This window comes from Drosophila innubila (genome assembly GCF_004354385.1).
Source record: "Drosophila innubila isolate TH190305 chromosome 3L unlocalized genomic scaffold, UK_Dinn_1.0 0_D_3L, whole genome shotgun sequence".
In the NCBI taxonomy this organism is placed as follows: Eukaryota; Metazoa; Arthropoda; class Insecta; order Diptera; family Drosophilidae; genus Drosophila; species Drosophila innubila.
Genome location: NW_022995376.1, coordinates 3,956,165 through 3,983,783, shown reverse-complemented (window position 1 = coordinate 3,983,783; position 27,619 = coordinate 3,956,165). Strand labels below are relative to the sequence as shown.

Genomic DNA, 27,619 nt, shown 5'->3' with positions numbered 1-27,619 from the left:
ATACGAGCTTGAAGCGCGCGCGCAGCGCTCTCAAAACAAAACAAAACGAAAGAGAGTGAGAGAGCGAACTAAACGAAACGCCCGACTCAACGAACGACTGCAAAGCAACTGACAAGCCGAGTCGCTGCCGCTGTGTCGTTTGGGCAGACGGCAGACTTTTGACGCCAGCAAGCAACGTCGACGTCGACGACGACGCGAGCGTTGACTGCAACTTCATTGCGATTGCGTGCGCGACTGCGCCGCGCCTGCTGCGTCTTGGAGTTTTTTTGGTCTCGCGCCGTTTCGCATTCTTGTGCATTGGCTGCATTTTGTTCTGATTCTTATGATACTGCTTATGCGCTGCATTTCTCCGCAAGTATGCGACGAAGACGGTGGCGTCGCTGCTGCTGCTCATGTCGTGCGACCCACAAAAGCAGCGCAGTGGCGGATGCAAAAATGAAGCGCGCTGTTGCAGTCGATTAAACAGCGCCCGTTCTTTGTGGATTGCGTTCATTGGCATTTCGCATTTGTTTGATGCAAGCGGCGCTTTAATCAACTACACAAATTTTAATTAAGTCGCCTGGGCCCTTCAATTGATTTAGAGGGCAATCATCAAAGCTGTTATTTCCTCACTTCTACACTTTATCTTCTTCCAGTGGAATGTCTGCACAACTAACGTGAATCGTAAATCCCATTAGAGACGCGCACGGAAACGAGTTTTGGTTTTGTGACGAAAGCCACACACAAGCTAACACCAAAAAAATACACTCAAGAACTCGCACACAAACAAAAACAAATAACACAAAAATTCAATACCAGTTCGAGTCGCATGTTCTTCGCCAGTGTTGTCAACTCTTAAGCGAATAAAAAGCTATATTAACATTTAAAAAAGCTAGGAAATCTGCAAGAAAGCAATAAATTTCCTTAAGTTGATTTTATACACTACATGCATTGAAATTAAGAAAAATAAGGAGGTAACTCCGATATTATGAAGCATATATATTCTAGATATGTATTAAATTTGTATCTTTTCATACAACTATATTTTTTTTATATGTTAAAAATAAGAATGTAAGAAAAGGTTTACAAAAATCATTTTGTAAAAAAAATTTTGAATACTTTTAGAAAATTTTTAATTATAAACAACTAAATTCACACGGAAAAAATAGCTGACTTGTCAACACTGGCTCAAGTCGCAAGTTCTGCGCCAAGTTCAACAATCACAAAAAAAGAAAAAGAGACGGCACCAAAACAAAACTCAACTACACAAACAAAGCAAACACGATAAAATAAGCAAAGGCAAATTTTGTATTGTTTTTGTTTTTTGCTTTTGCTTTTACGTTTTGTTTGCGGTAGCTTTGAGTGCGAGCGAGATGCAGCGCGCCTGCCATGTCAAGCTGGCTTTTCAGGGTGACCATACCACGCTGTTAAACTCATAATGGCGGTTAAAATATTGAAATGCATTTAACAGAGTCGCTTATCAGAAACATCAAACTGTGTCATTATAGAAATAATGCCACAAGTTTTGGAATGTGCGATAAAAAGCAAGACAATGCCAAAGAGTTGTTCAAATTTTCGCAAGCTCAAAAACTGCATACGACGACCTGCAAACCTGGTTTTCGTTTTCATTCAATACAATGTGCCAAAAAAACAACAACAAAACAGAAACAACAGCAATCCAAACATGGGCGCAACAACTTTACAACTCTGTCGACAGATGGCGTGGCAGGGAAACGGGGAGGGGGGCTAACAGCATCATCTGTGACTGTTGTCTATTTATGAGCCAACCGCATGTGGCAAGCGGCATTTTTTTTCTTCTCTTTTTTTTTCTCTTGTTGCTTCGTCTGCGACTCGTCTGTAATTTGCATTAAGTGCCTGCCACATTTGTGGGCGCTCCACATTTGTGGGCCAACAGTGCCACGCCCACCTCTGTCTCTGTGTGTGTGTCGCATGCGAAACAATGCACATTAATCACTCGCAGCAGAAGCAGCAGAAACTCAACAACATCCACTTGCTGTGCACAGGTCCACACTAATATAAAGCTTTAATTACCGTTACAATTGGGCTGACGAAATCAGAGAAGCACATGTATTAATAGTGCTTTCTCCCTCCTTCTTCACACCGCTTGCAATTTGTTGCTTTGTACTCTTTTGCTCGCGCTCTCGCTCTCAATAGGAGCATATCACATTACAGTGGCTGTTATGTAACATTTAAGCCGACAGATACTCTATCTCAAATTGAAATGAACATAGCTTGGGCAAATATGATAAGATTTTAGCATGATTTATTATTAATATGATTTTGATTATTATTATAATTGCTTAGACTATATTTTATGTATTTTTTTAATGCAATTTATTTCAGTTCTTTCATTTTATATCGCTATATTAATATTAAACATTCACTGTTGATGATTTTCGAAAAGTTAAAAAAATAGTTTGAAAGAGTATTTAGGTTTCGTACTCTATCATTGAATTTTTTTTTGGTCTATTTAACTAATTGTACAACTCATTTGGCATCGTTGTCACCGTCACAGCGTTTGCAATTGAAGCGAATCTCAAGCGACTTTCCAAATTTCGCATGCAATTCGCAAAATTTAATATATAAATTTAAAAAATATATCGAACAACTTTTCACTAGAGCAACCGACCTTGTCCAGGGGCTGTTGTGATCAATGTAAACGTGATTTGGGTTCAAATTAGCAACGTGTTGTTGCCACGTTCCTCGGTCGTTGCTCGATTTGTCGATTATTCGTGATTAATCAGTTAAAATGGGTTGACTCGTATCACAAACGAGAAGAAAGTCAGCACATGCACAATGTACTTGTAAATTTGGGTCACTTTCGATAGAAAAACAAAAGGTTTTTATAACAATCTTAAACTTAAAAATTAAGTTAAGGTAGTCGTTATTAGATATAGTTATTAAATAAGTTAGATTCGACAGTTAACCAAGTTCCTAAAATGACAAAATTATAAAGTTTCTAAATGTTATATTTTATTAACCTTTTAACAGGATTCCTACATCCCACCAAATTTTAAACTTTCATCAAAAACACTTCTTGAGATTATATATACATTGCAAAAATCCCTTTTTTACCACGGAAAGTTGTTCTTAAGATTATATATATGAGGAAAATATTTTTTTACCACGGAAAGTTGTTCTTGAGATTATAAATACAATGAAAAATATTTTTTTTTACCATGAAAAGTTATTAAATGCCTTGTAAATATAAAATTGTAGAGTATATCTACAAAATAAATCTAGTTCATTATATATATTGCTATAAATACATTCATATTTTGAATTTAAAAGTTTTGAATTCAAATCTCTAGTATTAAAATGACCTCATAGCCTAAAGAAACAAGTTAAATGAACTCTCTTGACCATCTTCAGTCGCCCACAAGCTTTGACATCGTTTCGAGTTGCCAAATTGTACAGCATTGAACTATATAGAATGCTATGGAACATGTTTTGGATGGTACAATGTGAAATCATTGTCACACGATATGCGAAAATGCCAAATGCATAACAATGAGACGAAATGTCAATTGGAATTTCACAAAACAAATACAAAACATTGCCAAGAAATGAGAATAACAACTGGATTGATCATCATGATGATGATGATCATGAAATAGTACGTGATCAGCTGACAATCGATAAGCGATTATCGATTAGTTATAGTCTTTTCAGCATTTTTGCAAGAAATACATAATTCAGAGTTTCAGAAATGTCAGCAACTAGTTTAAACTTTAAAACGAACGATGACGTGTTTTTCCCACTTATAGATCTATGTATATACCTATAAATATATATATATGTATAGTATACACATGTGCGGTAAAAACTGCTGATGTGCATTGTTTAAAACATTCAGACAAAGTTCATTGGCTGTCGCGACAAAATGCTTTTGACCATGCAACTTGCAAAAAAATAAAATATATAATTTTCCAGGCATTCACAAATATTTGAGAGCGTTTCAAACTGCAGCCACGTGAGTAAATGGACTTTTGTGTAGCACTGTGTTGGTATCTGCCTCTTGACCGGTTTCACACAACGTTTTGGCCAACGTGGACCACTTGACTTGACTTTCTTCCACTCGCCGCATGAGTCACAACCACAGGAATGCCCCATGAATGGAAAAAAATACACACACAACCAATTTAAATGTGTCAGCTTTGAACAGCCTCCAGTCGACAGAGGGAAAGAACATTATCAAATCAAATCAAGTGAAAAATAAGCTGGAAAGAACCCTAAAACTAACTGACGAAAAAGCAGCATTTTTTAAATGACTATATTATTGTTATTTTGTAAACCAAGAATTTAAGATTAGACTCAGAATCGTTCGAATTTTTTGCAGAAATAATTGTGTGACGCAAATTTAGTACAAAGTATTGGGGGATTTTTTGTAAGTAAATGCCTATATATAAGCATATCAGCCAGATGATTAACTTATCATAGGTATTAGCATTTTAGTTCATCGAATGTCATTCAGTTTTTAATGACACACGGCAAAGATGATATTCTTTATAAATTGAACTCAGTTATAGTCTTATATATATATAAATACATATATTTTTTTTTTTTTTAGGTATATGTATAATATAGGTCTCAGCTATGTTGTGCCAAAATTTCATCTTCCTAGTTCTAACCGTTTGGGCTGCGCAAATATCAGTCAGGCAATCAGGACAAACAGTTTTATATACATAGATAGCCAAAAAACAACTTTTTATTTGTATAATATACATAGCTTTAAATAACTCAGATTTTCTTCAGTCAGACTTTTAGACTATACTTTTTACATAATATAAAAAGTTGTTTTCTAATATTATTTTATCATAATATAGTTTTTCTATTTTTTCTATTCTATTATAGAGCTAATGAATTACATCTTAGATAAGCCAAATGTCAGCTTGTTTTCACTTTTATATTAGACTATTTGCAAACTCTTGCTCATTATTTAAACTATAATTTTTCTAGACTATCTAGCAAATCTTGCTTATTATTTTGTCTACAGTAGACTATCTAGAAACTCTTGCTTATTAACTTATTCTTAACTTTGGTATACACAAACGTGCTGTTTTTGCAATTTCAACTTACGTATTCCGCGAAATTGTGTTAATAATTTCAGTTTCATTTTATAACAGTGTTAAAAGCTACAATTTGTTTAATCAGACTGCATTTTTGCATTAGAACTCTGAATTTGTTTGAGTGTATCGTTAACATAAGATCAAATTGAAAATCAAATTCAAATTAAACGTTGAGTTGAGTCAATGCAAAAACTGTCAACGCGCCCACCTACAAAAATTATGTGTGTATCTGCATCTATGAGATACAATATAAATTACAATACAATTAGACGAGTCTCTTTGTTAGTTGGAACACCCACGTTAATCCAAAATTATATAGCCAAGGCACTCGAAACAATTATATCTAGTTTTCAAGTCGTTATGCAAATCATGAACCAACCTAAAAGATGCTGAGATCTCAACTAGTTCCCATTCCCAAAGAAAATGAAAATGAAAACTGAAAATGGAAAGTGTTGATCTGAATTATGTTGTGACTTCTACTACATATATAATATAATAATTACCTCAACATAACCATATCATTATGGCTAATTTAAGCAACAACTGTGTCCGTCCAATGTCGAACGTGTTTAAAAGACAGCTGGAAATTGAAGACTGAAGACAGAAGACTGCAGACTGAAAACGGAAGCCTGCCTCAAAATGTCTTTATACAATTGAGTTACATTGACATTAACAGACATCAGCTGGAGGCCAGTTAAACTAAAGTAGTTGACTTACGTCTATGGGTTATGCATTCATATCTATATACATATATATACAGATATCCACATATGGCTGTGCATTTATCATTATGCTTAATACTCGCAAGACAGGAAGAAATTGTTGTGTGCATTTTTACATTGTTTACAAACACTGTGCAACAAAGCATACAGAAATTCTTTCAACAAGTTTTTAAAAATTTAGGAATATATAAAAGCTTTAGGTTTGTTTATTGCTCTTAAAGATTTTGTATAAAATAATAAAGAACAAGTGGGAAACGCTACAGTCGAGATCCCCACCATAGGATACCCGTTACTTATTTCAATATATATAAAAGGACTAATGAAATTAATACCTAATAAAAACTTCTGCATTCTTTTAGGTGATTGTGTTGAAATTATAACTTTATTAATAACTTTGGTTCGCTATTACTCCCGTTCTACTTGTCCGATCTTGCTGCGGTTAAGTGAGATTATAGATAATATAAATAGACAACGTAATTAACCATAAAAACTGAATTGCCTTAAAAGCTGTGGGTGTGGTGGCTTTTCGCGATTTACGGGAGCGGAAGGGGTATTAAAAAAAGAAAATCAGACTTTGTACTCTCTGAATCTTTATAATCTGTAATTTCATGGTTTAAGCCTGCACAAGATTTTGAAATAATTAATATCCCATAAGAATTCCATCGTTTAGTAAAATATATATAAAATATATATATATAAAAAAAATAATATTTATTATTTTTATCGTTACCATTCAGAAAGTTCGATAATATTAGAATTTATGTCTTATCATTTATTGATTTTAATTGATTTTTCTATAACGATTGTTATAACTTGCTTGATTTAAAGCTTTAAAAACTTTATTCAATTTAGAAATAAGTGAAATTATCTGCTCTATAATAGCATATCTATGCATGTATATTGAATTATGAAACGATTAACAATTGAATATAATAAATTTGTCATTTAACCTCTCTATAGACTTGCACTTTAATCATTTGTAGTGCAGTGTAGTTATATATGCAACTGTAACAGCAAATAGTCGGGTTGTAAATTACTTATGACAACTTAAGAGGTTTTAAAAGGGGGAAGCTTACAAATATCAGATACTGACAGGTGTGAAAGAGAGCACTTAAAAGAGGGAGGACTCCAATATAACATATAGATACAGAGAGATGTAAAAGAGAGCAAATAAAAAAAGGGAGGATTAAAAATATCAGATACAGTCCAGGTCGAAAAGTGAATGGACCGTAATCTTAACCGATCTGTGGAAAGTTTTAGCAAATAAAATGAGTGAAGTAGAGGAAGAGGGAGAGGAAGAGAGACCAACCTTTATTTGTCTTTAGCAGCTTTCTAACGGCAATAAATGACGAAAGAAGGGCGCAAGCAAAACAAACAAACTAATAAATCATGAAAAAGCAACAAGATCTCCAATTGCTGCTGTTGTTGTTGTTGTTATTTCAACATATATGCATATACTTATGTAGATAACTGTATGAATTACTCAAATGTCAATGCGTAATAATTGTTGAGAGATTAAAGAGGAGCACATCTGAAAAACAAATACAATTTGCATGAATCAGAGAGTTTTCACTCTGATAAATATATTGAATACGACTTATAAATATTATTCCAAGAAAGCTAGTGAATGATAAGAAGGGGGAAATTATCAGTTGAATGCAATAAATACATAAAAATAAAACTGAGCTCTTTGTTGACACTCGACTTAATTTGGAAACTGAGAACAGAAAACAGCATTTCCTATACTCCAATCCATATACATATGTATATCTAATAGAGGAAGTGCTTATCAGTATTTGCAGCTTGTTTATTATCAATTTATTAACATTGCACTTACATTTTGGCGCTGGTTTTGAGAAACGCTTAATAAACACAATACACTACACAACACAATAGAAGATAAAACTTTTTTTTTTTTTGTTTTTGATTATATAAAATTGTATAATAAGACGACTTCTTTGATATGCAAATTAATACATAATATTAATCGCTTTGATTTGCGAATTTTCTTTCACTTTCCAAAGCCGGCAAAGTTGTCACACTAAATAGCACCAACACTTGCCACATTTTGTGGCGCGCAACACACTTTTACTTTTTTGTTGCAAGCACTTTTTGTATTAATTGCTAGCGCCCCACAAACGATCAATCTTTTAGTTGCACAATTCCAATTGGTTTCGATAACAAAAGCGAACTGGAAACCAAACTCATCAATAGGAATCCCAATCGGAATACGAATACACGAAGAGAGCAATCGAAGAGAGCGCACCGCTGCTCGCTTGCTGCTTTTATTGTTTTCTTACGATCACGTTCGCGGGCACAACAAGACTGAAACCTAAAGCTGTAGCAGCAGCAACAGCGTGCGCTGTCAACGAAGCTTGCTCACTTTGTAAAGCTTTAAACGGCGAGGAGGTCAGAGCGCACGAAGGCACTGTGTGGATTGTGGATTGAATTGCATTGCATAAAGAAATGGGCTGAGCACAGCTGTCAATCATTGAGTGTATCGTGTCGTGGAGCTTTTATGTTAAGTTCTCTGCTGCGAGGGTCACTGCGCAGGCAGATTTAAAGTACGTGCAGCGGCAGCGACGCGACAGCGACAAGGCTGTCCACAATCGAAAACACGATTGACAACTGAAAATATAATTTAATAGAAAAGATACTATTTTGGGTAAGAGTACCTATTGACAAATTTTTCAAAAACTTCAAACCTGCATAACTTTGCCAAAACGTAACGTATTTTCATGCGGAATGTCATTTTTATCATTATTTGACCTCGAATTTGAATCTGCATCAAAATTTTGTTCATTTAAAAAAATTTGATTTTTGCCCCTCACTGTAAATTTTTTCCATACTTACCCCTTGACTCTTTTTCAAAAACTTCAAACTGGCATAACTTTGCCAAAACTTATCCGATTTTTATGCGGAATGTCATTTTGATCATTATTTGACCTCGAATTTGGTTCTGCATCAAAATTTTGTTCATTTAAAAAATTTGATTTTTGCCCCTCACTGTCAATTTTTTCCATACTTACCCCTTGACATTTTTTCAAAAACTTCAAACTGGCATAACTTTGAGAAAACTTAACCGATTTTTATGCGGAATGTCATTTTGATCATTATTTGGCCTAGAATTTAAATCTGCATCAAAATTTTGTTCATTTAAAAAATTTGATTTTTGCCCCTCACTGTCAATTTTTTCCATACTTACCCCTTGACTCTTTTTCAAAAACTTCAAACTGTCATAACTTTGAGAAAACTTAACCGATTTTTATGCGGAATGTCATTTTGATCATTATTTGACCTCGAATTTGGTTCTGCATCAAAATTTTGTTCATTTAAAAAATTTGATTTTTGCCCCTCACTGTAAATTTTTTCCATACTTACCCCTTGACATTTTTTCAAAAACTTCAAACTGGCATAACTTTGCGAAAACTTAACCGATTTTCATGCGGAATGTCATTTTGATCATTATTTGACCTCGAATTTGAATCTGCATCAAAATTTTAATTAAAAAAAAATTTAATTTTTTCGACTCATTTTTTTGATTATAATTTGACCTCTAAATGGTTTCATAAGTAGCAATTATGATTCAAAGCTTACATAACGTTAGCATATTGTGTGGCAAAGCTTTTAGATAAAGTTCTCGGTCAAAACAGCGTGTAGGGCTTTTAGCCCGCAACATAGCGGTAAACGACACGCACTTGGATGTGCCCAATTTTGGCAAGAGACGCAAAAAACTTGAGTCAACACGCAAAGCAATAAAGGGGAAGAAAATAAAGTAAAGAATTCACAAAACACGTTATGGCCATAGATTTACTTACTTACATGGCGTCTCTCTGGTTTAGCTGCTTTTTTTTGATTGTTTTTTCTTATTTATTTATACTGTTTTTATATGGCCTACAGCAGAGTTTGATCAGCACAAAACAAGAAATGCTGCGGACATTAGAAAGTAAAGTAAAACGCTTGAAGATGTTCAATGATTGCTCCCCTTTCGTCTTTCCCCCTACTGCGCACCTTTTTGACCACATGTGGACTGTGTGTGAGGTTGGAAATTGGCTAAAAGTGAGCGTTTTACTTGCCCAATTTGTGTTGTCCAAGTTGTCAGACAGGAAGATGCCAGATGCAAGCTGCAAGAGGATCAATAACAAGGTGATGTGAAAGTGCTGCGTCTAGAGAATACTAATAGAATTGACAGTGGAAAATGAAAATGGAAAATGCGGTGCGTCACTTCCTGTGGAAAAGCGGAAAAATATCTAAACAAGGCGTGTCCATAAAGTTAAACTAATTGTTTAACTGTGGTATTTGTTGAAATCTTGAGTTAGTTATTTATTAAGTGAGACGAATCGATGGGAAAATTAGCTGTGAAATAGAGAAAATGTAATAATTAAATTAGCACATGTTTCCATAAAAAAAGGGTATACAAAATTTGGCAAACTAAAAAAGCTGTCTTTTTAATTTATCTACTATCATAAATAATAAGTTGTAGTTGTGCTTAACTTATCTCATACTTACTTTAAAGTTGGCTTTAATAATTCAAAGTCGTTTTATTGTTTGCTTAATTGTATATATATATTTTATTCATAATCCGTTTTATACATACTCGTATGTTGTTAAACTTCTGTTCAGTTTTTTTTTTTTGTGTCAATTGTTATGTAAACATGCTACTTACTTTAACTTTTAGCAAATTTTGTTGTTTTTTTTCTTTCATATTTTGATTAGTATCATTATGTTGTTTAAGAGTAAAATTTGAGTTTTAACCGACACACGTACTCTCTCATTTTAAGTTAAATAGTTATAGTTTTTCTTTTGGAAAGTTTATTTTGTTGAAATTTTCCATTATCACTCTACGTTCAATATCGAATATTGGTGCGAGAAAAGGGTGCAAATATTTAAGTACTATAATAAATTATAGCACAAGTGCTGCAAATGGTGCACGCGATTTATCAAATAAAATATATATGTGTTTCCATCATATTTCTTTAATACTAAGTACAGTAAAAATTACTTAAAGCATTCCATTACAATTGTTGATACGCGTTAGAAAATAACCGATGCAAAAAACAGTCGCAACTTCCCTGATAAAAAACATTGTTGTTTCGCCCCTTTCTATATATAAATCTTTATATATATATACCTCTGTTTGTTTGTATATAAATGTTGCTTTAGTTTTATTTAAACACAATTGTATAACTTAAGCAAAAAGCAAACAAAAACACGCTGTTGTTGCATTCATAAGTTGTTGTTTTTTTTTTCTTCTTTTTTTTTTGTTGAGATAGTTAATTATATATAATACAATAAAATAAATATTAAGCATAAAAGTAAAATAAAATTACAAATGTGATTTATTCATTTGAAAATAAACTTCTTTCTTAATTCTTTTATATAAGTGTGTGTACTTTTGTGTGTGTATTTATTGTAAACAACTAGAGTTTTGAGTGTGTATTGGGTTTGAAGGGAGGGAAAGTGATTTGTTGTGTATTTGAAACACTAAACAATTTCGTGTTCTTGTTGTTGTTGCTCTTTCAATTTCACTAAACTAATATTTAACATTTCACGACTTTCACACAATGCACTTAACAATTTCGTCCGAAAAAATCGTATCAAAGATCGTATATATCTGCATACGTTTCTATTACAAAATATATATATACTCGTATAATCATAATTAATATTCATTTCTCGTTAACACCATCATCATCATCATCATCCACATCATCTTCTCAATTTTCCATTCCATTTAAGTGGACATCGCATCGTTCAATAGCGCATTTAATTCCCGAATGTGTTGGGCCTTCGATCCGGTGGCCGTTGAGGCGCTACAAGCGCGTCCAACATAACTGTGGATAGTGAGGATCAAGAATATATATATTAATGAACATTCCAATTAACATTAATCGATTCAAAGTCAGTAGTACACATAACAATTCGACTATTTTGATATGGTTAGAAAACGTGCATTTTATTAAATATATATTCTATGTTTTTATACAGTTAGTCAAGTAATTGCTTTGACAGAGTACAAAAAAAAAACCATTTCTTGGTTGTTTCCCATTTTTTATAATACAATTTTAAAGTATTATTTTTATAATTGTAACCTTTTTATAATAAAATAATAAGTTATATAGAGTTTTATTATTTTAAAAAATAAAAAACAAATATGTAAAATATATTTCTTGTCAAAACAATTACAAGACCTACTCTATATATAGCTGATAGTTCAGTTTAGCTAGTTTAGCACAGTTATGAGACATGTTCAATGAAATGATAATAGAGTTAAAGCCAGCGCAAAATATTAGAAACGTTTAGATAAATGATAAGAAGACGGAAAAAATGTAGCGTAAATCAACAAACATATAAGGGGCAAAATAAGGGAAACCCCCGCGACTCAAAAAAAAACACAGAAGAAGAAGAAGAAGATATGACAATACACCAAACCCAAACGTTGAGATATAATTGGTAGAATTTTTAAAATGGGGTAAATATTTTGCAGATACGAGTTTTATCACGGTATGATAAGAGATATATCATATCATAGCTATGGAAAATATTTTCGTGTTTTATATTACTTTTTATTTATAATGTATACTCTGTAGAGATTGAGATATGTGTATATTGCGTTTGTTTTGGTTATACGACAAACATAGAAAACGCTGCAAGTTTTGGGAACAGTTTTAAGAACGGTTTGGTAGTTGGTTACGTAATATCATATATAACATAGAAGTAAAGAACGCGCGTGCTCCAAACAAAAACAAAAAACGTAAGACAAAAAATTGGTTGCAGTAGTTTTAAAACATAGTTGGATGGTTAAGAGATAGACAGTTAAAGAGAGGAGTGTATTTTTTGGGAAAATTAATGAAAGAGTAGCATGAAAAGTAAAAATAAAACAAACAGAAAACGCAAATGTAAAATGTGTAGTAAAGGAAATAAATTGAGAGAGATTTGAACAAATTTACAATATTAATTTAGAGTTGATTTTTAATTTTGTAGTTATGGTTTATTAAAGTATTATTATTATAATATTTAAAGATAGATTAGGATAGTTAGAGAGATAGATTTGTATTTCAGAGCGAGAGAGAGAGAGAGAGATTCAGAGAGAGAGAGTAGTTCAAGTTGACGCGTATGCAGTAGAGTATATAACGAGTATTTCTTGTAAATAGTTTGTTGGTTGCTTAGTTTGCTTTTTGGCCCTCTCACCTAATTTTACGTCCGGTTTTGGCAATTCGCACGCCCGGAGCGGCCGCAATGCCCGCAGGTCTATTGAAATCGTGTCGTGCGTTCTTTAAATCGAAATGCTTGTGACCAATCGCATTGACAGTGGTAGTTGCATCGTTATCATTATCATTTTCAATTTTATTATTGCTGGCAAACATGCGACTTAGCCACGGTTTCGATTTTTGTTCAGAATCGGAATCAGTATCAGTATCGATATTGGACGCTTGATTAGTATTCGTATTATCAGTGGTAGTAGTTGTATTGGAGAAGGTGGATTGTTCATCGCTTTGGCTGCAACAATAACACATACACAGAGAGAAACAGATAGATACAGAGAGAAAGAGAGAGAGAGAGACAGAGAAAGAGTGGACAAGTTTGGATATACGATTTATCAATTTTTTTCTTACAATTTTTTGTTGTTTTTAGTTTGCCGATTGAACAAATTATAAAATTACTTATAGGAATAACAATTGGGATAATTAAAGGAACATAACAATAACATTCTGTTTTCTTGCACTTTAAACAATTTTCATTAGTAAAACAAAATGAAAACGAAAATAATACTCTTGTTTTCTTTGTTTGGGGAAATCAACAAATGATCATTAAAAAGCCATGCAAAATATAATAATGACAGATGTGTGTGTGTGTATCAGTGTGTGTGTGTCAGTCTGTCTGTGTCTGTGTGTGTATCTGTGTATAAAGCCAATTTTTTGTTGATGAACTGCAAATGCAAATTTTGATTTTGATTTTTTTGAGTTTCGGTTTTTGGGAATGTCTTGTAGTTGAGTGTAGTTGTGTCTCCGCGTGTGTGTGCTGAGAGAGATATATAGAGAAGGAGAGAGAGAGAGAGAGAGTTTGGTAACTCTCTGCTAAGAGCTAAGACTAAGACTGCTCAAATAGAGCTGGAGAACAGAGAAAAGAGAGTTCTGGACACGCTACAGTACTTAAAATAAAAATCATAAAATTAGTAAAAAGCTGTAAAAAGTATTAGCTAAAGCAATGATGAGTGCAGAGTGCGATGAGAGTGCAAAGTTTTTTAAAACAAATGAAATATTAAAGGCCAAGCTAGAGAAAAACCAAATCAAATATATAAAAGATAAAGAAAGTAAAAATAAGAGAGTGCTCAAGTGCACAGTGAGAGTGAAGAAGACTAAATTAATAAAAGTGCGCCGAGTGCAGGCGGAGAAGACAACAAAAATAAATATACAGAAAGTAAACCAGAGAAAAACCAGAGACAGAGAGTTTAGAGAAGTAGAGTAGAGAGAGTGCGAATTGTTGTTCTGCTGGATTTCTCTTTCATTATTTGCAGAGAGAGAGAGAGAGAGAAAACGGGGAGAGAGATGAATCACTTAAATCTTAAAACATACCTGACATCACGGCTGTGATTCAGCGCGGTAAGGAAACGGGGCTGGACGTATGACCAGCAGCCCTGGTTCTTGTGCTCCTCCTGTGTCCAGACGAGCTCAGCGTTCTTGTACAGATTCGCCTGCTCCTTGACCAGATCGAAGGGGAAGGGCGATATCTAAACAAAGCACAAATGCATAAATTAGTTTATTTTGATTAATAAATTGAGGACACGTAAGGATTGCAACTTTAAAAATATTTGATAATTATTATGTAAAAAATCTATTCTTGATTTTTATTTTAAAAATTGGATTCTTATGGTAAATAAAATAGTAACGTTAACTTTTGATTATTTTAAATAAATATCTTGAAATAACTTCAACTTTTCATTATTATGACAGATATTAAAAAATAAATTTAGCTTTCGAAATGTATTAAAAAAAATCAAATTAAAAATATTTTATAAATTTTTAAATAAAATTAAAACTTTATGGATTTAAAAAAAATAAGAAAATTAAGATGTTTATTTTTTTTAGTATGAAACTTAAATCAAAATAAATAAAACAAAAAGTTGAGATCATGATTTTAAAATAAAATTTTTAATATTATTTCTTATTCTTAAAATAAAAATCAAACAAAAAGTAAAGATTTTGATTATCAAATAAAATTGTAATTATTATTTCTTATTCTTAAAATAAAAATCAAAACAAAGTAATTTTTTTTTTTTATATGAAAAAAATTTAATGTAGAAATCTCCCCTTTTCTAGGATACCCTCTTTAAAACAATTATATCTGAGTAAATCTGGATTTGTTTTTTTTTTTTGAATCAACTATTATATACGATCTATGATTTTTATAATAAAAATAAATAGTTTTGAATTTTAATTGATTGATTGATTTTTTTTTTTGCGATCCCGGAAATAATTGAAAATTAAATGAAAGACTCACCTGCTCGACTCGCACAATGGCGATGTCCTTCTCCAGCTGCTTCTCGGCACGCGCCTTGGTCAGATCGTAGTAGACGCGACCGGTGCAGAAGACAACCTTCTTGACGCTGCTGGGATTCTCGGCAGCTGGTCCACGATCGGGGATGATGCGCAGGAACTCGCTGCCCTCGCTCATCTCGCTGAAGGGGCTCTTGGCCTCCGGATGACGCAGCAGAGACTTGGGTGTGCACAGGATCAGTGGCTTGCGGAAGGGCAAAGCCACCTGGCGACGCAAGATGTGGAATAAATTCGCTGGCGTCGTGCAATTGGCCACAATCCAATTGATGTCATGCAGCTGCCGGATGGCAAACTCATCCGACTCGGGTGGGAAATAGTCGGGATCATCGGAGCTCATCAGCAGGAAACGTTCGACACGACAGGATGAATGCTCCGGTCCCATGCCCTCCATGCCATGGGGCAACAACATAACCAGACCGGATTGACGCACCCACTTCGATTGGCCGCTGGAGATGAACTGATCGATAATCGATTGGGCCGTGTTGCTAAAGTCACCAAATTGTGCCTCCCACAAGACGAGAGCATTGGGATTGGTCATCGAGTAGCCATGTTCAAAGCCCAGCACGGCGTATTCCGACAACGAGCTGTTGGAGACGGAGTAAGGCGCCTGATCCGGATACATGTGTTGCAGCGCATTGTACGTGGCCTTGTCCACCAGCTGATGATGCAGCACATGATGACGATGCGAGAACGTGCCACGCTCCACATCCTGACCCGAAAGACGCACATGAATGCCCTCCTTCAGCAGCGAGCCAAAGGCCATGGCCTCACCCAAAGCCCAATCGGCCATCTTGTCATCGACCATGGCCTTGCGAGCGGCCAAAACACGCATCAGACCCCTGAGGAAGAGGGAGGAGAAAGGAAGTTATTAATAAATCCATGTGTACAAAATTTACTTAACTCTTATGAATTAAATTAAAGTCTCTAAAACTTATCGTAACTATCGAATTACGCAACAGTCTTATATTTATAACAATTTTTACAATTTATAAATTATATTTACTTCTAATTTATTTTTTACAATATTGCAAATTAATAATTTAACCTTTATTTTTAATCTTGAACAATTATTTTTAAATTATTTTATATATTTCAAGAGCTATTTTCATCATAATTTAAATGTTTTTAAATGCCAACATGCAATACTAATTAAAAAAATTTTTTTTTATGTAAATCGCTACTATGATATTGGGTTTTAATTATTATTTTTTCGATTTTTAATACGAACACACTTGTTATTAATTTATTTTATATATATATATATATATAAACTAAGTGATATTTTATGTATTATTCAAACTTAGATTCTTATTTAAAAGCATGTAACATTTATTGAAAATTCTTCAATATAAATTGTAGCCAAGATATTGCGATTTAATAATTATTTTTTAAGCTTTAATTCACAAATATTGCTTTAAAAAAATGTTTTTTGATTCATTTATTTTTAATGGCATTATAATAAATTAAACGTTTTCTAAAAATTTCAATTTAATGAATAAGTCGCAATTTTTCAGATACTTTAATATTTATTAAGAATTAACATTAAGAGCTTAAAAAAAAAGTTATATTCTTATTTTTAAATAAAAATTGAAATATTATTTTCCAATTTTTAGATAAGAAATAATGGGGATGGGGAATTATTAATAAAAATTGCCAAAATAATTATGTCACAATTTATATTTTAACACAGTTTTGTCCAAAAGCAGGCTGTAGAATTCTTTTTCCTATCACATGTTATAAGCACAGCCTACTTTTGGACAAAACTATTTTAGAACTAATGAGAAATTTTCGATTCTTGGTTATTAAAGATCTTCTTTGATCAGCAGAGTATTTTTACTCACTTGTGGATAACAAATTCAGCTGCATTTGGTGGTGGCGACGAGAAACGATTGCCAATGTGAATCAGAGTCTCCTCCTTGATACCAGTGGGTGCAACCTTCAAGGGATCCTTGCCCTCGAAGAAACCAGACCAGGGCGAATCCAACCAATCCTTGTACTTGACGTGGGTCTCGGTCTTGGCCAGCGCAAAGGCTTCCTCACAGATATTCTCATACTTGGCGGCAACAGATTTAACCTCCTCCCCGGTGACAGTTCCCTCGGCAATCAACTTGTCCGCATAGAGATCCAAGCAGTTCTTATGCTTGCGAATCTTTTGGTACATCAAGGGTTGGGTGAACATCGGCTCATCGATCTCGTTGTGGCCATTGCGACGATAGCCAACCAAATCAATGACACAATCCTTGTGGAATGTGGCACGCCATTCGGCAGCCACCTTGCACACATGCATCACGGCCTCGGGATCATCGGCATTGACATGGAAAATAGGAGCGTTGACGACACGTGCCACATCCGTGCAGTAGGGAGAGGAGCGCGAGAAACGTGGATCGGTGGTGAAGCCAATTTGATTGTTGGCCACCACATGAATGGTGCCGTGAGTGGTGTAATCGGGCAGATCCGACAAGTGCATCGTTTCATAGACAACACCTTGGCCGCAGTAGGCGGCATCACCATGAATGAGGATGGACATGACCTTCTTGCCCTCCTGATCGCCCCGATAGAATTGCTCGGCACGTGTCTTGCCCTGCACGACGGGATCAACGGCCTCCAAATGCGAGGGATTTGCCACAACAGCCAGACGAATATTCTTGTTTGTGACGCGATTCAAGCGCTCAATGTAGGTGCCCAAATGGTACTTGACATCGCCAGAACCCTAAAAACAAAAGAAGATATTATTATTATTGTAACTCGGTCTAAAAATATGAACAAATACTACTAAAAATACCAAAATTAATGAAATAAATGAAAAATTCATAATTCAAAGTTGGGAAATTTAAATTCGGAATAAATAAAAAATTATAAAACATAAAAATATTGTACTAAAGATCGCGCGAGATTTTTTAATTAAAATTCGGCAGCAAAAAATTAAATCTATCCGAAATCAATATTAGTTATTTAATAAAAATCGTTTAATTTTAAATATAACAATTGTAACTCGGATTAAAAATATGAACAAATACTACTAAAAATGCCAAAATTAATGAAATAAATAATAAATTCAAAAATTAAAAGTGGGAAATTTAAATTCGAACTAAATGGAAAATTTAGAAAACATAAAAATATTGTAATAAAGATAGCGCAAGATTTTTTAATTAAAATTCGGCAGCAAAAAATGGAATCTATCTGAAATCAATATTAGTTCTTTAATAAAAATCGTTTAATTTTAAAAAGATGGAAAAATAGGGAAAGCAAAAATTAGGAAAATAGGAAATTAACATATTTAAATAAAAACTTGTAAAGTCTGAGATCAGAAATACAATTGTCACAGTTAGTATTAAAAAGGATTCGCACCATGAAATAAAATTAAAGCAACTGTTACCTAATATAATAAACTGAATATTTTCCCAATATTTTTTACTTTACATCCTCTCCAAATATTTAAATTGACTTTGCTCGCTATTTGCATTCTTATTTTGGTTAAATAAAATTAAAATTTTACTCACATCATCAGCAGCCTCCAGACCAGCAAACTGGGTAAAGATTTGATTCAATGGCTTGCGGCAGACATTGGCCAAGGTATTAAGACGACCACGATGTGGCATGCCCATGATGACAGACTCGACGCCCAGTTCGGTGGACACATCAATGATTTCCTTCAAGGCCGGGATCATAATCTCACAACCCTCCAGACCGAAACGCTTCTCCGATGAGTATTTCTTGGCCAAGAAAGCCTCAAAGCCAGTGGCACGTGTCAAACGGGCCAAAATGAGACGCTTCTCCTCCGGCGTAAAGCTGAGCACGCCGGGAGTCTCGAAACGCTTGCGAATCCAGTTGCACTGCTCCAAAGAGTTGATAAACATGAATTCCACACCAATTTTATTACAGTAAACATTCTCCAGACGGTTGAGAATTTCCCTGAAAAAGTGATTGTAGTATTAGTTGAGATGTAGATTGATGGGAAATGAATATACTCACTTCAGGGGCAAAGAAGCCTCATCGCCACCAATGAATGTGGTGCTGGGCAACTTGAACTGACGCTCCATATCCTGCTCGCCTGATTTATTCGAAATATATATATATATAATTAAATATTAGTAAGTGTTACCAGTTAAATGTTTGCTTTTAGTGATGCTGATTAGTTTTGTTTGTTGTTGTTTGTAGGCGGCGAATGGTTTGGTTTGAAATTCGGAGTGTAATGATTGTTGTTCGGTATATATTGTGCTCTATACATAAAAAGCTGAACATGCTCAACTCTCCTAGACATTGTTTATAACTGCACATAACTGAATCAACACTTGAAACATGCCTTACATAGATGGTATATATATATATTTATTGTATATGTGTGAATGCCTGATAATCAGTTTAAATCATAGACTTATAGATAGTTAACTAATTGTTTGGACAAAATCAAAAATTCAGATTTATAAATTAATTAAAATAGTTTAACCCAAATATTTTAATAATAAAAAAAGGGCTTTATATTTTTGCTATTTTGTCAAAACAATTACTTGACATACTGTATATAACAAATTGACGACATGCAAGCAAATCTAATCATGGAATTAAATTTTAATTAAATAAAAATGTAATGATAGTTTACACAACATAATGTCAACTATATATAACATTGAACTGAGCAATAGATTTATATTTATATATATAAAAGTATATATTTACTTGGTTCTATCGGATATTGTATTTTTTTTTTGTTTTTCAATAATTTTTTATTATTATATATATTTCATATTTTTGGAGTGTGTGCATGAAAGGAAGTACAAGGTACAAGAGTTGGGAATTACTAAGCACGACATAAAGTATTAAATTTATTTTTTTTTTGATATTTGTGGGGGAATAATGGTCAAGTTTTTTATTGTACAAGACGTAAACAAACACAAGTTAAAAAGAAAAAACAAATTATAATGAATTTTGGGTGTACGTGTTGTGGTGTGGAGTTGAGTGGAGTGAGGGGGGTGGGGGATTCCCCCACATTGTTGTGTATGGACAGCCTCTAAGCTTACTTACCGAAACTGAAATTAGCGTAAATGGATTTCGTCGAGGTGTTGCCAGGCAAATCTGGTGTATTAATTTCGAGTGGATCGAGATGAGCAACATTATGTCCTCGAATCTAACATATGTCAGTAATTTGTAGTGTAGTGTTTTTTTGGTTGTTACATTAATATTAACAATGTTTTGATTTTGTTGCACACATAATACAAGAGAAAGAGAATTTGGAATTTGTTGTTTAACGTTTTTTGAATCAATATATTTTTTTTTTGGAAGGTTAGAAAGCATATAAAAATAAATGAAGAAAAAAAATTAAAGAAAAATTAATAAATTATATAGCATATAAATTAAATATGAAATAGTAACATAACAAATAGCTAGATACAGAGAGATATAAAGAGAGAGAGAGAGAGAATACATAAAGTAAGCAGCATTAGGAGCAATAAACAGATACATTTTCTCTTTGGTTTTTCTTTTTGGGGTTCAAGGTTAAAATCTAATGGAGAACTAGAGTGCACTAGGACAACAGATAGGATAATTAATTGTAATTGTAATTAATTATAGTAGTTTTGTGACAGCCAAACACCGAGTTTACTTACGAGTGCAGTTACATTTTATGAGAACATATTTTTTGAGAATTGAACTTATTTGAACTCAACTAACTTAGGGTCTATTAATTGATAAGATTGGTATTAATCGATAAGTCTAAGTCCTGACTTAGCTGTGCCTCATCAACTCCGAATTTCAGTTTATATATCGTTAAATATTGAAGCGATATATATATATTTATATAGTAAGTATTATCAAATGGGTGGGGGGGTTAAATAGGCTTTAAAGCACTAAAAACAAGTTTACAATTTGATTGCGTGTGTGTGTGCATGTGTTTTATATGTATTTTTGGATGGAGGGGTGGTGCATTTATTTGAGGAGTGGGTGGGAGGGTGTTACGATATGTAGAGTTTTGAGAATTTACCAAACAAAAACCCAGAATGCTGCCTGAGCACATCCTCGTTAGCCCGACGTGCAAGACCATCCTTGCAAACGGTTTTTTCGCGTGTTAAAATTCCAAGAGGATCCAGATCAGATGCCAAATGACCACGTGACTATATATATATATTTGTATACATACATATTCATTCAAGTTATATGGATGTGTATACATTAAATTATATATTGAATTATACAAATTATGTAGAGTTTGAATTATCTTTCAGTATATTTAAATTGATTATGTTGTTCTGCTTTTTTTTGTAAGTTTTTCAAAAGTTCATCTAACTACCCATCAAGATAATATATATATATGTTACTACAGACAAGAAACCAATGTGGTGCAAGGAAATAATGCATATAATGTGAATTAAGGTGACCATATCATATTGTATAACAAAAATATCCTAACATGTACTACAATTTCAAAACAGGGATCGTATTAATTCAATTTTATTAAATGTAAATTATAAAATAATTATTTCTATCAAAAAATTAAGAAAAAACTCTTTTTTCTGATTTGATTTCCTTTATAATTATTTACAATTTTTATATTTATTTCAACAATTATTTTTATTAAAAACTGATCATTTTTCCAGAATATCCCGTGAAAAAGTATTTTTATATTTTTTTAAATATTTTTTTTCAGGTTTTCTTATAACTCGAAATTACGATCTCTGCTTTTAAAAGGGTAAAATGCTTTTAAATGGAACTATAATGATACTACACATGATTCCCAGCTAAACAAACTGTAATGGGGGGCGAGGGAGGTGTGGTAACTACAATGTAAACAATAAAACGCTTAGGATTTAAGGCTAAAAGGGAGCGTTTCTACTAAACAAAAAGCAAAAAGAGTTCTCTAAGCTACTTGTGTGTGAGATTGAGATACTTTTTCGAGTGCACGCACAAAATGAAACACAAATAAAATAAAGGGAGAACTATCAACATAAACATTAAATATAGAACCTAAATTGGTAAAAAAGAACAACCAAAAGGAAATTAAGGGAAAACATAAACGAAAAATATAGACAACAAAAAGCGTCAACAAATATTACGCTTTTGCGGCTGCAATCTCAACTGTTCCAACTCTAAAATGGGTATGGAGGAGAACGGGACTAACAATGGACCCAGCACAAGCATACCTGATAGCTGCGAATGATCGCCTGCACAGCCAAATGATCATCGATGGTCTTGGAGTCGGGAGCAGCGCTAGCAGCGCCTCCAAAATTGAAGGCCGACAGTGGCATCGTGTTCGCCTGCACGGGCGCCAAATTTGGTGGACTCATGTACGTGTTGCTGCGAAAATACGCATCCCAAGACTACAAAAAACAGCAGATACAAATCAAATTAGTAAATGTTATTTATAAAGCTGATTAATTTAATATAGGCGCAAATAAAACGTGTATTCTTAATAAAAACAATTTGATTTGGGTAATTAACAAAAAATTGTGCTAGTATTGGTGAGCTTTTGGCAATCCAAAGAGCTAAGCTTCAAACTTGCAAAGCTTAAGTGTCTGTGTGTTTACACGAGCTCAAAATTAATTAAGCTTGCATTTCACTGGTTCAAGGTTAGATAGTTATTCTCTTGTATAGGGTATTATAATTATGTTATGAAATATGTAACGTGTTAAGGTAGATTCTATATTGTACAGTCGCTCTCAACTAAATTGAGCCACTAAGCTTACATTTTACAAAAGTTAAATGAATTTATATTTTTATGACAAAAATATGTTTACAAAATTTAAGCGTAGATTACTTAATTATTGCTTAAACTTAAGAAAAATTATTTCGTTTTATTTTGTCAGATTTGAAGGTTGTTCAAGATATTATTTGCAAGCGTATTAAAACTTTGTTATGCCGAAAATAAATATTCTTGGTTTGTTAAATTGCTGAAATCGTTGTATGTGGCAATATTACAGTCAACAAGCGTTAAAAGGCGCTTGACCTGTTGCCACATTAAACAAGCAGAAAACAGGTTTTATTTTCGCATGATAAAAAGAGGGAATGACCCGCTTGTCAGTCAGCCCGTTGTGTGTGGGAATGCGCACTTACAGTATGCACAGAGCTGGGATCACGCAGCCAGGAGTTGTACATCTCCTCCACGTAGGTGGCGGTGCTGCCATTGGCAAAAGGTTCTGCTGCAGCTGAATTGTAGGTGCGAACGGCGGCAGCGGCGGTGGCCTTGACCAGCTAATTGAATGGAATAAACAAAAATTGATTAGTTAAATAATATATATAATTAAATATATTGCATTTATTGCTTACCTTTTGACTGCTGCTGCTGTTTAAAAGCCATGTAGCAAAGTTTTTATGCGCCATCGGCGATAACGCCAGACTAAAGGCTGTGTGTGCTCTATGCATTTTGTATTTTTACAAAATAGAACTGCAATAAAGTATACAAATATTTAGTTTAAAATTATGTAAAACTATTAAACAAATAGACAAGGTATGGCATTAATTGATAAGCAAATTACAGCAACAATTTCAGTTTTAGCTGATTGTTTAATTGTTGACAAACATGAAATGTAGTTTAAATGGCAATTATTTTAGCTGTTGTTGCATGTGGACAAGTGTTTTCCCAGTTGATAAGATATGCCAGTTATACAAGTGACAAATTTTGCTATATCTTTACTTTTTACGTCAGCTTGCAACTAACGATGATTATGAAATACAAAATAACAAGTTACCAGAGGCAGCTGATTAACATAGATACATATGTATCTGAATATCTACAGTCTAGACTCTAGACAGCTGACTAGACTCAGCCTAGTTACCACTACAAACACACACACGTGACACTGCGAACGTTTTTTTTTCTGTTTGAAATGACGTCAAATTGGTTGTTGTTGCCTTTTGAATAATTGGCTAAAAACTCATTGGCACAGTGGTAAAATGTTCTCGAAAATATATAAATACATATATTATCTATATATGTATGAGTTTGAGAATGTTTTGGCTTGTTTTTTGTGCACTTTTCTTTTTGTTTTCGTGTGCTGCGCAATTGTCAACTTGACTTAATCAATTTTGTGTGTATATTTGCTTGTTCAACAATAATATCTCGTTGCTTTATTTGTCTCGAGAGTGTAGTGTTAGCCTGGTTTAAATAAAGAAAAGTTTCAACTGATAATATAATTAAATAACAACCAGCCCCTCAGACATGATATAAATCATGCCACGCATACAATTAATTTATTAATTAAATTCCTTTCCTTTCTTGTAGTCTGATAAGCAAGCGCGTGCAAAAATAACTATAATCTAAATTCCAGCGATTTCCTATGCAAAAAATTAAAAAAACAAAAAACAGGCGTGGCAATTTGTCGACAAAAAAAAATGTTAACGGGTCACATGCGCTTATCAGCGTGATTGGAAGGGAAGTCTGATGTGTGTCTAGTCTGATTTTTTGTTATTTTAATTTAAGATAATAAATTCTTACAAGAAATACCTCAAATATTTTTGAAAGTACTGAATTTATTGCACATTTAGGTTTATTTTATTTAACTATTGCCAAGCTTTGAATAATTTAAAAATACTAAATATTTTAATTTTATTATTATATATTTTTTTTTAGAAATAATTATAGTTTTTTTTTTCCAAATTTTGGCTGCCTTCAATTCATTGATCAACCACTTGAAAGCTACATAGACACAGATAATTATGTGGGTTACTCAGCCAGACAGTCGATTATTTGTGGCTCATAAAATAAACCGGTTTAAGGCGGTCAATAAAGTGTTGAATTTATGAAAGTGGCAGCTATGACAGACCAGTGTTGCCAGTTTAGTTTAGTGCCCATTTAATGCAGATTTTAAAACATTTAATCAATTTTTAAACTTAATTAAAACCATGAAATAATTTGTTTTTTTTTTTTTAATTTAAGCTTAGTTTTAATATTTAATTTAAATTAATTGCACTGTTTATATATTTGTTAGCCAGCTTAATTTTACTATGAAAAATCTGCCAACACTAATTATAAGACCAAAACGCAGATAATTCAATTTAATTAGTTTGCCAACAAGCTAGCTGCATCTCTTTCTAATGCTTTTCCCACATTATTTATCCGCTTTTCTTGCAATTATACTATTTTTTTTTTCTCCGTCGACGTCGCCGCTTTGGTTACGAAAACAGATTACATAAGTGAAAAATGGAAAAAATAACAAAAGAAAACTCGCGTGAGAGCATGCTGTTAAATTATTATAATTATAATAATAGCGTTGTCTGCTAATTAATATATAATATATATGCTAGCTATAGGTAAAATGAGCTGCATTTCCAGCTGCATTTTTTCAAACTTTCAAAAGTCACTTTTTTTTTGGGAGCTGTTAAACATTTTAAATTATGCACTGCACTGGTTCCATAAACTACATATATGCATATAACTTGGAAATAACGTATAACGAACCGAATATATATGTATATGTACGACGTATCTGATAGATACGCGAGCCCAACGATTTGTTCGTGTTGAGTGCTGCGCGTCGACTGAACGTTTTGTGGCAGCGCAGCCGAAAGATTACCCCAAAGTGAAATAATGAAAAACAACAACAGCAAAATAAAACAAATTTTTTTCTTTTTAGAAATCGAATTGTTGCTGCGTTTTTTGTTGTTGTTGTTTTTGTTTCGTTTACGTCCGGAACGCTTGAAAAACAAAATGTGCGATAAAAAGGCACATGACAACGCCAAAATGTATCTCATTAGATATAGATACAAAAGTATCTGAGTGTGTGTGTGTGCACTAAGTAAAAGGGGCCAAGCGCAACTGATAAAGATCTGTTATCATGCTATTCACTTATCTTCTAATGTGTGTGTGTGTGTTTAGGTTGCCTAAAAATGTTGTTTACAATCATTTCAAAGTCCGTGCTCAAATAAAACTCGACAAGAACTCGTCACTGTTGTCAGCTGCTTGTCTTTTCAAATATGCCGCCGCAACGAAAATGTGTAATGAAAGAAGTGAAAACATATTTGAAAATGAATCACATGAAGTACAAATATATTAAGATTGCTAATCAGTAGCAAATTTCAAGTTCAAATAAGAACATAGTGCAAAATGCCAATTGGAAATATAGTAGAATTCCATTTAGTCATGACACCAACCAGCTGCAGTTGCATGCGGAGAGCAGACGAGCCCCCAAAATGCCACTAGTGTAGACTTTGGCAAGGCGCATGCAAAAACAACTTCAGTTCAAGTGGACAACACACACACACAAACAGAGTAACACAGACAGAGTTGTTGAGAAAACCGCGTGCGTTCATTGAAGCGCAGCAAATAGAGTTGTGCAATGTCGGAAACTGTGACTTGGCCGTGACTTTGCTTGTCACAGGGAATGCAACCTGTTGAGTGACAGCTTGTTAGAGATGGAGCGAGAGAGAGAGAGGAGAGTAGAGAGTCACGATTGCTTGGGGAAGTTGCGCTCGCTTTTACTGAGAATGCCATCAACAACAACAACAACAACAACAATAAAGTGTATGATTCACTAACACAAAAAGCACACGCGGCATTATCGCACACTCACTCACTCATTCACTCACTCTTAAACTGAGCATTAAGTGCTTGAGCAAACGCAAAATTGCGTCATCATTGCAATATACACCGACTAATTTACTAAAACATGTGACGTCGATCTATCGGCCGGCCAAATCTCACTTTTCTACATATATTTTTTTTTATATATTATTTTTTTGTTAAGCGCAGGCGCATTGAAAACACGCCCACTTGCATTATATAAGCCCTAAAAGCATTGAGGGCCAAGGAAAAATGCTTATAACAAGCGCAGCAATGCACAAAAGTTAACGTTTTTATTTACAACTTTTAAAGTTGACGCTTTTTAGCTAATTAGCTTTTCAATTTGTTACAGTTTTTTAAGTTATTCCACGAATTTGACCTCATTTACGTACACTGCTCTCAACTGCACACAAAAAAGCAACTTAATGTCACTTGTAGCACATTCAATACGTAACAGTCACACAATTTAAACAATATATAGTGTACTATATAACCCTTATGATTTACACTTTATTTAATAAGCACAAGTTATTACTTTTTTTCGTGCGCTCGCTCCAGTTCCAAACAACTCGCGTTTCCAACTGTGCCAACTATTTGGGGCTGCCACCTGGCTCAATAGGTTAATTGTGGTAAAAAAATTTCGATCTGGTAAGTCGTGCCATTTTAGTTGAATTGAAAAAATGGTCGAATTTCGTAAAACACCTTTTTCTAAAATTATTTTTAATGTTAAACTATCCAAATTGCAATTTATCTTAAATTAATATCAGTGTTAATATCAGTGAG

General features: G+C 33.5%; 2 protein-coding genes across 7 annotated transcripts in view; both read right to left on the bottom strand.

Annotated features, from left to right (window-relative positions):
• Positions 1 to 8,112, bottom strand: part of LOC117786368 (ephexin-1) — a 32,397-nt gene extending 24,285 nt beyond the window's left edge. For both annotated transcript variants that reach the window (XM_034624574.1, XM_034624576.1), the window contains exon 1: positions 7,629 to 8,112. The gene's annotated coding sequence lies outside the window, so the exon portion shown is untranslated. The remainder of the gene's footprint in view (positions 1 to 7,628) is intronic.
• Positions 8,113 to 11,164: 3,052 nt separating this feature from the next.
• LOC117789005 (2-oxoglutarate dehydrogenase, mitochondrial) lies at positions 11,165 to 27,428 on the bottom strand. 5 transcript variants are annotated; one of them, XM_034627983.1, is made up of 12 exons: positions 27,373 to 27,428; positions 23,605 to 23,722; positions 23,392 to 23,529; positions 22,482 to 22,658; positions 21,326 to 21,455; positions 19,321 to 19,399; positions 18,849 to 19,260; positions 17,190 to 18,058; positions 15,293 to 16,187; positions 14,368 to 14,522; positions 12,983 to 13,291; positions 11,165 to 11,625 (listed from the first exon to the last, which is right to left on the bottom strand). In XM_034627983.1, exons 2-12 carry the CDS (start codon positions 23,698 to 23,700, stop codon positions 11,526 to 11,528), a joined length of 3,360 nt encoding a protein of 1,119 aa, XP_034483874.1. In that variant the 5' UTR covers positions 23,701 to 23,722; positions 27,373 to 27,428; the 3' UTR covers positions 11,165 to 11,525. The 5 variants fall into 5 exon arrangements, with proteins under 5 accessions (XP_034483874.1, XP_034483873.1, XP_034483875.1 ...); XM_034627982.1 differs by lacking the exon at positions 27,373 to 27,428 and adding an exon at positions 25,736 to 25,859; XM_034627984.1 differs by lacking the exons at positions 21,326 to 21,455; positions 27,373 to 27,428 and adding exons at positions 20,371 to 20,473; positions 25,736 to 25,859.
• Positions 27,429 to 27,619: the final 191 nt, after the last annotated feature.